This window comes from Pseudorasbora parva, chromosome 7 (assembly GCF_024679245.1).
Source record: "Pseudorasbora parva isolate DD20220531a chromosome 7, ASM2467924v1, whole genome shotgun sequence".
Classification (NCBI taxonomy): Eukaryota; Metazoa; Chordata; class Actinopteri; order Cypriniformes; family Gobionidae; genus Pseudorasbora; species Pseudorasbora parva.
The window spans coordinates 504,853-519,852 of NC_090178.1; the positions used below are offsets into that span (position 1 = coordinate 504,853).

A 15,000-nucleotide genomic window follows, 5' to 3' on the forward strand; every position below is an offset into this window, starting at 1 on the left:
GGCGCCCCCTGTGGGCAGGACAGTGGGTTCGGCAGCGACAGCGCCCGCCTGCGGATCATCCAGACGGGTCCGCCTCGGCTCGCCCGGCCCTCGCAGCAGCCGACCATCACCAAGAACCGCAGCTTCGTCCCCTTCGACATATTCCTGACGGCCGGCCGCATCTCCCTCATGACCTACGCCACCACGCCGGCCGCTCAGCCTCCAGCCCCCGCCGCTGCAGAGGACCAGCCGAGCCCAGCCGGAGAGCTGCTCAGCGGGAAGGCTTCGGGCCCGCCGGCGGGCGTCCTGGAGGGCCGCGGCTCTGCCCGCTCGTCTGCCCGCTCGGCCCGCGCGGCTCTGGGCCTGACGGTGGTGAGGCAGCCGGGCCGCAGAGCAGACAGAGACTGCAGACTGGAGCCGCTCCTGCTGCTGCAGCTCTCCCAGCCGTCCCTCTTACTGCACTGCCACCACCACAAGCAGAGGCTGGAGCTGTCGCTGTTCGACCTCACGCTGAAGGGAGTCGCAGCCGACTACAGGAGCCTCGGTGAGGGACGCTCACACACACACACTGCTTCTAAACCTACCCATCACACACTGCCCCTAAACCTACCCATCACACACACACACACACACACACACTGCCCCTAAACCTACCCATCACACTCGCACACACACTGCCCCTAAACCTACCATCACACACACACACTGCCCCTAAACCTACCCATCACACACTGCCCCTAAACCTACCCATCACACACACACACACACACACACACTGCCCCTAAACCTACCCATCACACACACATATACACACACACACACACACACTGCCCCTAAACCTACCCATCACACACACACACACACTGCCCCTAAACCTACCCATCACACACACACACACACACTGCCCCTAAACCTACCCATCACGCACACATATACACACACATACACACACTGCCCCTAAACCTACCCATCACACACACATATACACACACACACACACACACACACACACACACACACACTGCCCCTAAACCTACCCATCACACACACACACACACACACACACACACACACACACTGCCCCTAAACCTACCCATCACACACACACACTGCCCCTAAACCTACCCATCACACACACACACTGCCCCTAAACCTACCCATCACACACACACATACACGTCTATATTACCAAGAGGGGACTATCACTCTACACTATCCAAGAGGGGACCTGTGTTTCTAGTCATTTTGAAGAAACAAAAATCACATACAAAATTTTCTTTTAAGGTCCTTATTCATAATATAACTTCAAATAAGCATTTTTTTATTTTTTAAAAAATATGCCAAGAGGGGACCTGAATGATGTCTACCTATCCAACAGGGGACCTCCATAGACTCTAATGGAGCTGTGTGTGTTTGTGTGTGACCGATGTCTACCTATCCAACAGGGGACCTCCATTAGTCTGCAGTGGAGCTGTGTGTGAATGTGAAGTGAGCTGGCAGTCAAGTCTGTCTTCATTTTATATATATATATATGCCATCTCCACCATTACATGTCTTTACAAATAAATAGCTCTCTAATGTATTAATTGCAGGTCATTATTGAATAGTGATTACATTACACACACACACTCACTCAGGTCCCCTGTTAGATAGTAAATCACGACACCTGTGTGTTTGCTGTGACATTTCTTATCATCACAAACACACTGCAAAGATTTAGAGTTTTTACAGCAATACCTGAGTTTAAAGGGTTAAATAAAGCAGAAATAGCTCTCTAATGTATTAATTGCAGGTCATTATTGAATAGTGATTACGTTACACACACACTGACTCAGGTCCCCTGTTAGATAGTAAATCACGACGCCTGTGTGTTTGCTGTGACATTTCTTATCATCACAAACACACTGCAAACATTTTGAGTTTTTACAGCAATACCTGAGTTTAAAGGGTTAAATCAAGCAGAAATAGCTCTCTAAAGTATTAATTGCAGGTCATTATTGAATAGTGATTATGTTACACACACACACTGAGTCGAGTCCCCTGTTAGATAGTAAATCACGACGCCTGTGTGTTTGCTGTGACATTTCTTATAATCACAAACACACTGCAAAGATTTAGAGTTTTTACAGCAATACCTAAGTTTAAAGGGTTAAATCAAGCAGAAATAGCTCTCTAATGTATTAATTGCAGGTCATTATTGAATAGTGATTACGTTACACACACACTGACTCAGGTCCCCTGTTAGATAGTAAATCACGACGCCTGTGTGTTTGCTGTGACATTTCTTATCATCACAAACACACTGCAAACATTTTGAGTTTTTACAGCAATACCTGAGTTTAAAGGGTTAAATCAAGCAGAAATAGCTCTCTAAAGTATTAATTGCAGGTCATTATTGAATAGTGACTACGTTACACACACACTGACTCAGGTCCCCTGTTAGATAGTAAATCACGACACCTGTGTGTTAGCTGTGACATTTCTTATCATCACAAACACACTGTAAAGATTTAGAGTTTTCACAGCAACAACTGAGTTTAAAGGGTTAAATCAAGCAGAAATAGCTCTCTAATGTATTCATTGCAGGTCATTATTGAATAGTGATTACGTTACACACACACACTCGCTCAGGTCCCCTGTTAGATAGTAAATCACGACGCCTGTGTGTTTGCTGTGACATTTCTTATCATCATAAACACACTGCAAAGATTTAGAGTTTTTACAGCAATACCTGAGTTTAAAGGGTTAAATAAAGCAGAAATAGCTCTCTAATGTATTAATTGCAGGTCATTATTGAATAGTGATTACATTACACACACACACTCACTCAGGTCCCCTGTTAGATAGTAAATCACGACACCTGTGTGTTTGCTGTGACATTTCTTATCATCACAAACACACTGCAAAGATTTAGAGTTTTTACAGCAATACCTGAGTTTAAAGGGTTAAATAAAGCAGAAATAGCTCTCTAATGTATTAATTGCAGGTCATTATTGAATAGTGATTACGTTACACACACACTGACTCAGGTCCCCTGTTAGATAGTAAATCACGACGCCTGTGTGTTTGCTGTGACATTTCTTATCATCACAAACACACTGCAAACATTTTGAGTTTTTACAGCAATACCTGAGTTTAAAGGGTTAAATCAAGCAGAAATAGCTCTCTAAAGTATTAATTGCAGGTCATTATTGAATAGTGATTATGTTACACACACACACTGAGTCGAGTCCCCTGTTAGATAGTAAATCACGACGCCTGTGTGTTTGCTGTGACATTTCTTATAATCACAAACACACTGCAAAGATTTAGAGTTTTTACAGCAATACCTAAGTTTAAAGGGTTAAATCAAGCAGAAATAGCTCTCTAATGTATTAATTGCAGGTCATTATTGAATAGTGATTACGTTACACACACACTGACTCAGGTCCCCTGTTAGATAGTAAATCACGACGCCTGTGTGTTTGCTGTGACATTTCTTATCATCACAAACACACTGCAAACATTTTGAGTTTTTACAGCAATACCTGAGTTTAAAGGGTTAAATCAAGCAGAAATAGCTCTCTAAAGTATTAATTGCAGGTCATTATTGAATAGTGACTACGTTACACACACACTGACTCAGGTCCCCTGTTAGATAGTAAATCACGACACCTGTGTGTTAGCTGTGACATTTCTTATCATCACAAACACACTGCAAAGATTTAGAGTTTTTACAGCAATACCTGAGTTTAAAGGGTTAAATCAAGCAGAAATAGCTCTCTAATGTATTCATTGCAGGTCATTATTGAATAGTGATTACGTTACACACACACTGACTCAGGTCCCCTGTTAGATAGTAAATCACGACGCCTGTGTGTTTGCTGTGACATTTCTTATCATCACAAACACACTGTAAAGATTTAGAGTTTTTACAGCAATACCTGAGTTTAAAGGGTTAAATAAAGCATAAATAGCTCTCTAATGTATTAATTGCAGGTCATTATTGAATAGTGATTACGTTACACACACACACTCGCTCAGGTCCCCTGTTAGATAGTAAATCACGACGCCTGTGTGTTTGCTGTGACATTTCTTATCATCACAAACACACTGCAAAGATTTAGAGTTTTTACAGCAATACCTGAGTTTAAAGGGTTAAATAAAGCAGAAATAGCTCTCTAATGTATTAATTGCAGGTCATTATTGAATAGTGAATATGTTACACACACACACTGACTCAGGTCCCCTGTTAGATAGTAAATCACGACGCCTGTGTGTTTGCTGTGACATTTCTTATCATCACAAACACACTGAAAAGATTTAGAGTTTTTACAGCAATACCTGAGTTTAAAGGGTTAAATCAAGCAGAAATAGCTCTCTAATGTATTAATTGCAGGTCATTATTGAATAGTGACTACGTTACACACACACACTGACTCAGGTCCCCTGTTAGATAGTAAATCACGACGCCTGTGTGTTTGCTGTGACATTTCTTATCATCATAAACACACTGCAAAGATTTAGAGTTTTTACAGCAATACCTGAGTTTAAAGGGTTAAATAAAGCAGAAATAGCTCTCTAATGTATTAATTGCAGGTCATTATTGAATAGTGATTACGTTACACACACACACTCACTCAGGTCCCCTGTTAGATAGTAAATCACGACGCCTGTGTGTTTGCTGTGACATTTCTTATCATCACAAACACACTGTAAAGATTTAGAGTTTTTACAGCAATACCTGAGTTTAAAGGGTTAAATCAAGCAGAAATAGCTCTCTAATGTATTAATCGCAGGTCATTATTGAATAGTGATTACGTTACACACACACTGACTCAGGTCCCCTGTTAGATAGTAAATCACGACGCCTGTGTGTTTGCTGTGACATTTCTTATCATCACAAACACACTGTAAAGATTTAGAGTTTTTACAGCAATACCTGAGTTTAAAGGGTTAAATCAAGCAGAAATAGCTCTCTAATGTATTAATTGCAGGTCATTATTGAATAGTGACTACGTTACACACACACACTGACTCAGGTCCCCTGTTAGATAGTAAATCACGACGCCTGTGTGTTTGCTGTGACATTTCTTATCATCACAAACACACTGCAAAGATTTAGAGTTTTTACAGCAATACCTGAGTTTAAAGGGTTAAATCAAGCAGAAATAGCTCTCTAATGTATTAATTGCAGGTCATTATTGAATAGTGACTACGTTACACACACACACTGACTCAGGTCCCCTGTTAGATAGTAAATCACGACGCCTGTGTGTTTGCTGTGACATTTCTTATCATCATAAACACACTGCAAAGATTTAGAGTTTTTACAGCAATACCTGAGTTTAAAGGGTTAAATAAAGCAGAAATAGCTCTCTAATGTATTAATCGCAGGTCATTATTGAATAGTGATTACGTTACACACACACTGACTCAGGTCCCCTGTTAGATAGTAAATCACGACGCCTGTGTGTTTGCTGTGACATTTCTTATCATCACAAACACACTGTAAAGATTTAGAGTTTTTACAGCAATACCTGAGTTTAAAGGGTTAAATCAAGCAGAAATAGCTCTCTAATGTATTAATTGCAGGTCATTATTGAATAGTGACTACGTTACACACACACACTGACTCAGGTCCCCTGTTAGATAGTAAATCACGACGCCTGTGTGTTTGCTGTGACATTTCTTATCATCACAAACACACTGTAAAGATTTAGAGTTTTTACAGCAATACCTGAGTTTAAAGGGTTAAATCAAGCAGAAATAGCTCTCTAATGTATTAATTGCAGGTCATTATTGAATAGTGACTACGTTACACACACACACTGACTCAGGTCCCCTGTTAGATAGTAAATCACGACGCCTGTGTGTTTGCTGTGACATTTCTTATCATCACAAACACACTGCAAAGATTTAGAGTTTTTACAGCAATACCTGAGTTTAAAGGGTTAAATAAAGCAGAAATAGCCCTCTAATGTATTAATTGCAGGTCATTATTGAATAGTGATTACGTTACACACACACTGACTCAGGTCCCCTGTTAGATAGTAAATCACGACGCCTGTGTGTTTGCTGTGACATTTCTTATCATCACAAACACACTGTAAAGATTTAGAGTTTTTACAGCAATACCTGAGTTTAAAGGGTTAAATCAAGCAGAAATAGCTCTCTAATGTATTAATTGCAGGTCATTATTGAATAGTGACTACGTTACACACACACACTGACTCAGGTCCCCTGTTAGATAGTAAATCACGACGCCTGTGTGTTTGCTGTGACATTTCTTATCATCACAAACACACTGCAAAGATTTAGAGTTTTTACAGCAATACCTGAGTTTAAAGGGTTAAATCAAGCAGAAATAGCTCTCTAATGTATTAATCGCAGGTCATTATTGAATAGTGATTACGTTACACACACACTGACTCAGGTCCCCTGTTAGATAGTAAATCACGACGCCTGTGTGTTTGCTGTGACATTTCTTATCATCACAAACACACTGCAAAGATTTAGAGTTTTTACAGCAATACCTGAGTTTAAAGGGTTAAATAAAGCAGAAATAGCTCTCTAATGTATTAATTGCAGGTCATTATTGAATAGTGAATATGTTACACACACACACTGAGTCGAGTCCCCTGTTAGATAGTAAATCACGACGCCTGTGTGTTTGCTGTGACATTTCTTATCATCACAAACACACTGCAAAGATTTAGAGTTTTAACAGCAATAACTGAGTTTAAAGGGTTAAATCAAGCAGAAATAGCTCTCTAATGTATTAATTGCAGGTCATTATTGAATAGTGACTACGTTACACACACACACTGACTCAGGTCCCCTGTTAGATAGTAAATCATGACGCCTGTGTGTTTGCTGTGACATTCCTTATCATCATAAACACACTGTAAAGATTTAGAGTTTTTACAGCAATACCTGAGTTTAAAGGGTTAAATCAAGCAGAAATAGCTCTCTAATGTATTAATTGCAGGTCATTATTGAATAGTGATTACGTTACACACACACTGACTCAGGTCCCCTGTTAGATAGTAAATCACGACGCCTGTGTGTTTGCTGTGACATTTCTTATAATCACAAACACACTGCAAAGATTTAGAGTTTTTACAGCAATACCTGAGTTTAAAGGGTTAAATCAAGCATAAATAGCTCTCTAATGTATTAATTGCAGGTCATTATTGAATAGTGAATACGTTACACACACACTGACTCAGGTCCCCTGTTAGATAGTAAATCACGACGCCTGTGTGTTTGCTGTGACATTTCTTATCATCACAAACACACTACAAAGATTTAGAGTTTTTACAGCAATACCTGAGTTTAAAGGGTTAAATCAAGCAGAAATAGCTCTCTAATGTATTAATCGCAGGTCATTATTGAATAGTGATTACGTTACACACACACTGACTCAGGTCCCCTGTTAGATAGTAAATCACGACGCCTGTGTGTTTGCTGTGACATTTCTTATCATCACAAACACACTGCAAAGATTTAGAGTTTTTACAGCAATACCTGAGTTTAAAGGGTTAAATAAAGCAGAAATAGCTCTCTAATGTATTAATTGCAGGTCATTATTGAATAGTGAATATGTTACACACACACACTGAGTCGAGTCCCCTGTTAGATAGTAAATCACGACGCCTGTGTGTTTGCTGTGACATTTCTTATCATCACAAACACACTGCAAAGATTTAGAGTTTTTACAGCAATACCTGAGTTTAAAGGGTTAAATCAAGCAGAAATAGCTCTCTAATGTATTAAATGCAGGTCATTATTGAATAGTGATTACGGTACACACACACACACTGACTCAGGTCCCCTGTTAGATAGTAAATCACGACGCCTGTGTGTTTGCTGTGACATTTCTTATCATCACAAACACACTGTAAAGATTTAGAGTTTTTACAGCAATACCTGAGTTTAAAGGGTTAAATCAAGCAGAAATAGCTCTCTAATGTATTAATTGCAGGTCATTATTGAATAGTGATTACGTTACACACACACTGACTCAGGTCCCCTGTTAGATAGTAAATCACGACGCCTGTGTGTTTGCTGTGACATTTCTTATCATCACAAACACACTGCAAAGATTTAGAGTTTTTACAGCAATACCTGAGTTTAAAGGGTTAAATCAAGCAGAAATAGCTCTCTAATGTATTAATTGCAGGTCATTATTGAATAGTGACTACGTTACACACACACACTGACTCAGGTCCCCTGTTAGATAGTAAATCACGACGCCTGTGTGTTTGCTGTGACATTTCTTATCATCATAAACACACTGCAAAGATTTAGAGTTTTTACAGCAATACCTGAGTTTAAAGGGTTAAATAAAGCAGAAATAGCTCTCTAATGTATTAATTGCAGGTCATTATTGAATAGTGATTACGTTACACACACACTGACTCAGGTCCCCTGTTAGATAGTAAATCACGACGCCTGTGTGTTTGCTGTGACATTTCTTATCATCATAAACACACTGCAAAGATTTAGAGTTTTTACAGCAATACCTGAGTTTAAAGGGTTAAATAAAGCAGAAATAGCTCTCTAATGTATTAATTGCAGGTCATTATTGAATAGTGAATATGTTACACACACACACTGACTCAGGTCCCCTGTTAGATAGTAAATCACGACGCCTGTGTGTTTGCTGTGACATTTCTTATCATCACAAACACACTGCAAAGATTTAGAGTTTTTACAGCAATACCTGAGTTTAAAGGGTTAAATCAAGCAGAAATAGCTCTCTAATGTATTAATTGCAGGTCATTATTGAATAGTGATTACGTTACACACACACACTGACTCAGGTCCCCTGTTAGATAGTAAATCACGACGCCTGTGTGTTTGCTGTGACATTTCTTATCATCACAAACACACTGCAAAGATTTAGAGTTTTTACAGCAATACCTGAGTTTAAAGGGTTAAATAAAGCAGAAATAGCCCTCTAATGTATTAATTGCAGGTCATTATTGAATAGTGATTACGTTACACACACACTGACTCAGGTCCCCTGTTAGATAGTAAATCACGACGCCTGTGTGTTTGCTGTGACATTTCTTATCATCACAAACACACTGTAAAGATTTAGAGTTTTTACAGCAATACCTGAGCTTAAAGGGTTAAATCAAGCAGAAATAGCTCTCTAATGTATTAGTCGATAGTTAGATGTTAGATAGTAAATCACGACGCCTGTGTGTTTCTCTCCTCAACCCCCCACTCACAATTTACATTTCAATAAAGGAGACTTGAAAAACCAGTTTGTGAACCACAGGCCAATAGAGCTCAAACTACCAGTGTGGCAGAACCCTTCTCAAATAAACTAGAGAAGATGCTGGGATTTGCCCTGCCAAATTAAACTAAATTACAGTTTTTACAATCGCTAGGCCACATTTCTCAATACTTTGGTCATTTTCAAAATCCTTCACACAGTTCTCCAAACCGACTTTCTGCTTCACATCAGTTATTTCACATTCAAAATCCACAAAAACCAACAAAACACTTAATTCATGTCTCAAATCAAGTGCCAATGATCCACAGTTTAGCTTGCACAGACTGAAGTTGTGATCACTGTGTGAAGAGTTGAAAAAGTTGGAAAAAGTGTGTTTATTATTGAGAAATGTTTTGTAAAAGAACATTTTATATCACAGCTTAACTGTGGATCAACATTGCTTTAGCACAAAATGCATTCAATGGCAACATCTTTCAATTTACCTGAAATCTTTTCTCACTTTGACACAAACACAATCAAATCTTTGTTCTACAGGCCAATTCGCACATCCTTACATGCTGTTTTCAAAAGTGTTAAACTTATGGACAAAACAATAACATAATACAAAACTGAATGAGACAGCAATTTACAACATTTATACAGTAATACTGTAATGCAATTTACCCTGCTAAAAAAATCAAACACTATCAAAGCAACTTTGATGAAACTGAACACCAACACCAGTGTTAGACCATTACCATCTATTCAAAAGAGGAAACTTAGGAATAATGTTGTGCTGTAATGTAAGTATGCAGTGAATTATAAGCAGCAGAGAGTGTCATTCTAGTTTTGTAAAGACATTTTAATTGTATAATGTTCCTGATGTTAGTGTTGGATGTAAACCTGTGCTGCCAGTGCTCTGGAAGAATGAGTTGATTTGTAAATGTAAAATTAACTGCTGTGAAGCTGAAAGTTGGTTAGCAAATTTATAAACTCCTCACTCAGTTCTCCTAAAGATTGGGAAATGTGTCCTAGCGATTGTAATTTCATTTCATCATGTAATTTCAATTTATTTTTGGCAGTGTATTTGGTCTAGGACACAGGTAACAGTAGTGAGCTTCTGTGTCTCACCTGTGAGAGTCTTCATGCATTGAAATGTAAATTACTGGTGGGGGGTTGAGCAGCAAACTCAACACACACACTATTCTCTATTCCAATATCAATAGCACATCTAAACCACTAGCCCAAACACATTACAAGTGAAAGCACAAATAAATACAAAAGATATGATACACATGAAATAAACAGTGCTTTTCAGGACGGTCTGTCAGTAGTTGTAATATAACACTGTATTGTCCTCACTGTAAAAAAAAAAAAAAAAAAAAAAATATATATATATATATATATATATATATATATATATATATATATATTTTTTTTTTTTTTTTTTTTTTTAATAAGTTAATAATTTTAAAGTTACTTTTTCTCAAAGTGTATGTTCACTTAACTGAACCTACTATGACATAAGCAACTATGTTTACTGGGATACTTCCTATTTTTTTTAAATAATTTTGTATTAATTTTAGCATGTTAGTTTAGCATTCGTGGACTGTCAGAGATACAGCTTTTGGGGCGTGTGCTTCAGGTGTTCACGCATATAGCACGTGAGTAATGATGAGCCTTCTGAAGCAAAGTGGCACGTTTGTGTAAGAACAATGTCCATATTTTAAACTTTATAGACTAAACTAACTATGTTTATTGAAAGAAATTGTGTTTTAGTGTTATTATGAAAAGAGTAACCCCTGACGCTAAGTTTTGTTTAGCTCTATCTTCTCTCTTCAGTGTTTGTCAGTGCACATACGTCAAGGATTCATGGGTGAAGAAGGGTTACTCTTTAAAGGACAACTCCGGTGAGAAATGACCCTTGGGGTAATTAACAGATGGTGGTTACCGAGTAGATCGTTCTCTGGGATGCTATTTCATGGAAATCAAGTGTAAAGAGTTTTATCTCTAAAAACAGATTTGAGTGACGAACGCTGTGCTAAGTGATGAACTGTGACTTGGAATCTCATATGGGCCATTGTTTCCGGAAGAAAGCACTGAACGCAGTAGAGAAAAAAAAGTCCATGTAATTAGATTTCACAAACTTAATTCCTATCGATCAGCTCACTTAGCACAACGTTCGTGGCTCGACTCGTCGAGACTGTTTTCCAAGATGGCTGCAGTCTGTAAACGTGTAATGTACTGTCTTTATAAAGTATCTTCTTATTAAACTGTTTGTACTCTTATAAAGTTCTCAATGCTTCGGTTTGCATGTAGGGACCCTCATTATGCTGCCGTGTTAGTGTGAGGATATGTTGAGCCTTGTTAGTGGTATTAACTAGCGATTTAATTTCACTTATTCCATGCCCCATAGACAAACATTATAAGCTAATCTGTTTTTAGAGATAAAACTCTTTAAATTCGATTTTCATGAAACCGCATCCCAGAGAACGATCTACTCTGTAACCATCTGTTAATTACCCCTAGGGTCATTTCTCACCGGAGTTGTCCTTTAAGCGCAATGTGATTCGTGTGGCACTGAAAACCGAAAGCTAGTATTTTAGTCTATGGATCAGTTACTGTGTGGATCAGTTATATGATGGTTAGATGCACTTTTATGGACCGACAAGGCACTGGCATTTTAAAGCTGGGAAGAGCCAGGACTTTTTTAATATAAATTTAAATAACTCAGATTTTATTCATTTGAAAAAAGAATGTCATATACACTTGGGATGACTTGAGGGTGAGTAAATCATGGGCTAATTTTCATTTGTAGGTGAACTAACTGCTGTAAACTGGGCCCACAAACACAGTAGATCCACACAACCCCCCACACAATTTACATTTTAATAATAATAAATAAGGGAAGACTTGAAAACCTAGGGCCCTATAATTTCTATAAATTGGCATATTAACGCGGAATCTGCATAAAAACGCGGAATCTGGTGTTAACGCAGATTTCCCTGGAATTTTACATATTTGTAATGAAATTCTGTGTCGCGTGGGTTAAGAACGTATGTCTGAGGAAAGTGCAGACCGGGGGAAGCAAATCTTCGCGACACAACCCCTCCCGTCATTTCAGCAGGGTTGCCAACTCTTACGCATCTGGCGTGATACTCACGCTTTCAGGCTCTGTCTCACGCTCTCACTCCGCCCAACTCAATCTCACGCCAAATTGCCAAACCTGCTTTTGATATTAAACAAAGCTATAAGCTTTAATTTTTTAAAATGTGTTTTAATGAAATTCAAACAATAAATAGTGTTTTGGCGCTAGTAGTAATGGTGTTAGTCGTTGAAAAGCGGAGTTGCATGCTCTCGTCTCCCTGCGGTGCGCGCTGGTCACGTGGCCCATGAGCGCTCAATACTTCTAGCGCCGTGCCAATGAATTTAAATAGCTTAAGCGGATCCACAACAGTTTCACCATATAGATGTTTGCTGCAAGTTTTGGTAAACAGTACAGCATAGTGTTTATTGATTATTAAGTCATATTTACAGGATCGTTTTATTATGGAGAGTGCAACATTGTTAACATTAATGTTATTCTTGTATTTTAGCCCTCAGGTATTCCTTACTAATAGGTCACACTCATACTCATTAAATTATATTTATTGAATATTTTGAGGAGATCTTTTGGTACTAAATACTATTTGTGCAACAATTATTGTCAATAAATGACCACTTAAAATATTTTTCTTCTAATATTTGTATTTCTTCTAAAATTTATATTACAATTAGTGTAGTAATTAATATTAAAATAGAGAATTCCAATTCAAAGAGGCAAATTAGAGTCATTGTGTGGCTAAAAAATATTAATGTTTATTTGTAATGCCATTAGGTGCCTTATGGCTCTTTAATAAATATACATGTATCTAATCTAGTTGCTCAAAAATATATTGCAGTCTTTGCATTCTAATAAATATTTAGATAGATATGATGATCAAACACTAGATTTCTTTAAATGTGAAATTTCAAAACTTAAATAACTTGCATCCTAATCTTTTTAATGAATAATGATACTTATATAAGCAGTCACAAGTGAATATTAAGGAATGGCACATATAATTTGACCCAAGAAATGTTTAAACTAGTGCCAAAACAAACATATTATTATGTACAGTATATATACTAGATATAAACTGATACTGAATCAAGATCAAAAGCATTAACCCCCCCCCCCCCCCCCCCCCCCCCGGCCCCCCAAAAATCTCACTCCAACCTGAACTTAAAAGTTGGCAACCCTGTTTCAGCTCGCCCTTCAAAACAATGAAAGTATGGCGAAGTTGGTCTCCACGGCTCTGCTTTCGGCAGCGAAAAAGTTAAGAAACTCGACGCTAACGGCGGTTTCACACTGCACGCGCAGGCGGCGCAGAAGCTTTGCGTGTGGAGAGCGTGAGCCGCACTCGTGTATTGCACAGACAGACAAATATTGTCCATTCTGTCAGATTTTCCGGTGTTCTGCTCGACCCCTGTCATCTCGTGCTTTGATTTATAATGGGCACATTAGGCAGCAATGCATATCTGCTGCAAATGCGACCGTTTTCCCCTCTGTTAGTCTGTTCCAAACATGCATTTAACATGCTGTATATGGCTAGTTTACATGATAAGTAACCTTAAAGTTAAAATTAAGCATCTAGTTTTAATCATTTAAAGGGGCCTTTGAAGTTGGGGGAAAAAAACTTCAGGCAGTGTTGTGTTTTCGTGTATTTTTATTTTTCACAGCTCTGGATATCATAATGGTGATTGTTAAACACACAGAACAATTCACTACATGATTTCATGGTGCAATGTTTTTTTTAATGTTAATTTTCAAATTTAAATGTTTTACTTAATAGTAATTTAAAAGAGGATTCTAATGATTCTTTTTTTTTAGTTCTTTTTAAAAAAAAATTACTTGAAAGAAAAAGCTAATAGAGCACTTTCATTTTAACTTATATAAATTATTATAATTTATTTTACCGGAAAGTTTAAAGCTAATAACCATTAATATTTGAAGTATTTGAAGTGCAGTGTTATGTTAAATATCATATTTGTCCTAAACAGTAAATGTAATGTTTGTTACCTCGATAAATTTAAGGTCATTCCTATTTTTTGTTTTATGTTGTATTATATTAACATTAAAAGCACACTCTTTTTTCACCAAAATAACAGTAAAGGGTAAAAAAAAACTGAATTACCAAACATTTTAACGGAAAAAAAGGAATCTGCAAAAATTAAAACGGAAAAAAACGGAATTTGCAAAAATTTAAACGGAAAAAACGGAATTTGGGAAAAAATAAAACGGATTTTATAGGGCCCTAAAAACCCAGTTTGTGAACCAAAGGCCAACCTAGAGGAAAGGAAAATCAAACCTGAGATCTCCTTCTCAACTCACATCTTTCTCCTAGACAGAAATGAGATCAAGTGAATCAAATTGAGACATAAGGCTAAGTCTCCTGCTTCTCACATGTTTATCCTGAGACAAAAAATGACATTCTCTCATGTTTATCTCCACTAAAGTTTCATAAGAGATCTCAACAACATCACATACTATGCTCTGATTTGTCTACTTGGCTAGAGAGACTGGATTGCTCATATGTGTCTCCTCTAAAGTTTCAGAAGGGATCTCAACAGTATCGCACGCTGTGCTCAGACTTTTCTCTTCAGCTCTATACTCTGGAATTCTCACTTTTATCACCTCTAAAAAGTTTCATAAAAGATCTCAATAACATCACACATTGTGCTCAGAATATTCTCCTTAGTTAAAGTCTCTGGCACTCTCAAATTTGTCAAAC

General features: G+C 37.9%; 1 protein-coding gene across 1 annotated transcript in view; it reads left to right on the top strand.

Moving 5' to 3' along the window:
• Positions 1-15,000, top strand: part of LOC137083485 (intermembrane lipid transfer protein VPS13B) — a 183,556-nt gene that overhangs the window by 97,923 nt on the left and 70,633 nt on the right. Inside the window, exon 31 of the mRNA XM_067449435.1 lies at positions 1-523. This exon is cut by the window's left edge and continues 51 nt beyond it. Within this exon, the coding sequence (XP_067305536.1) occupies positions 1-523 (523 nt within the window). The remainder of the gene's footprint in view (positions 524-15,000) is intronic.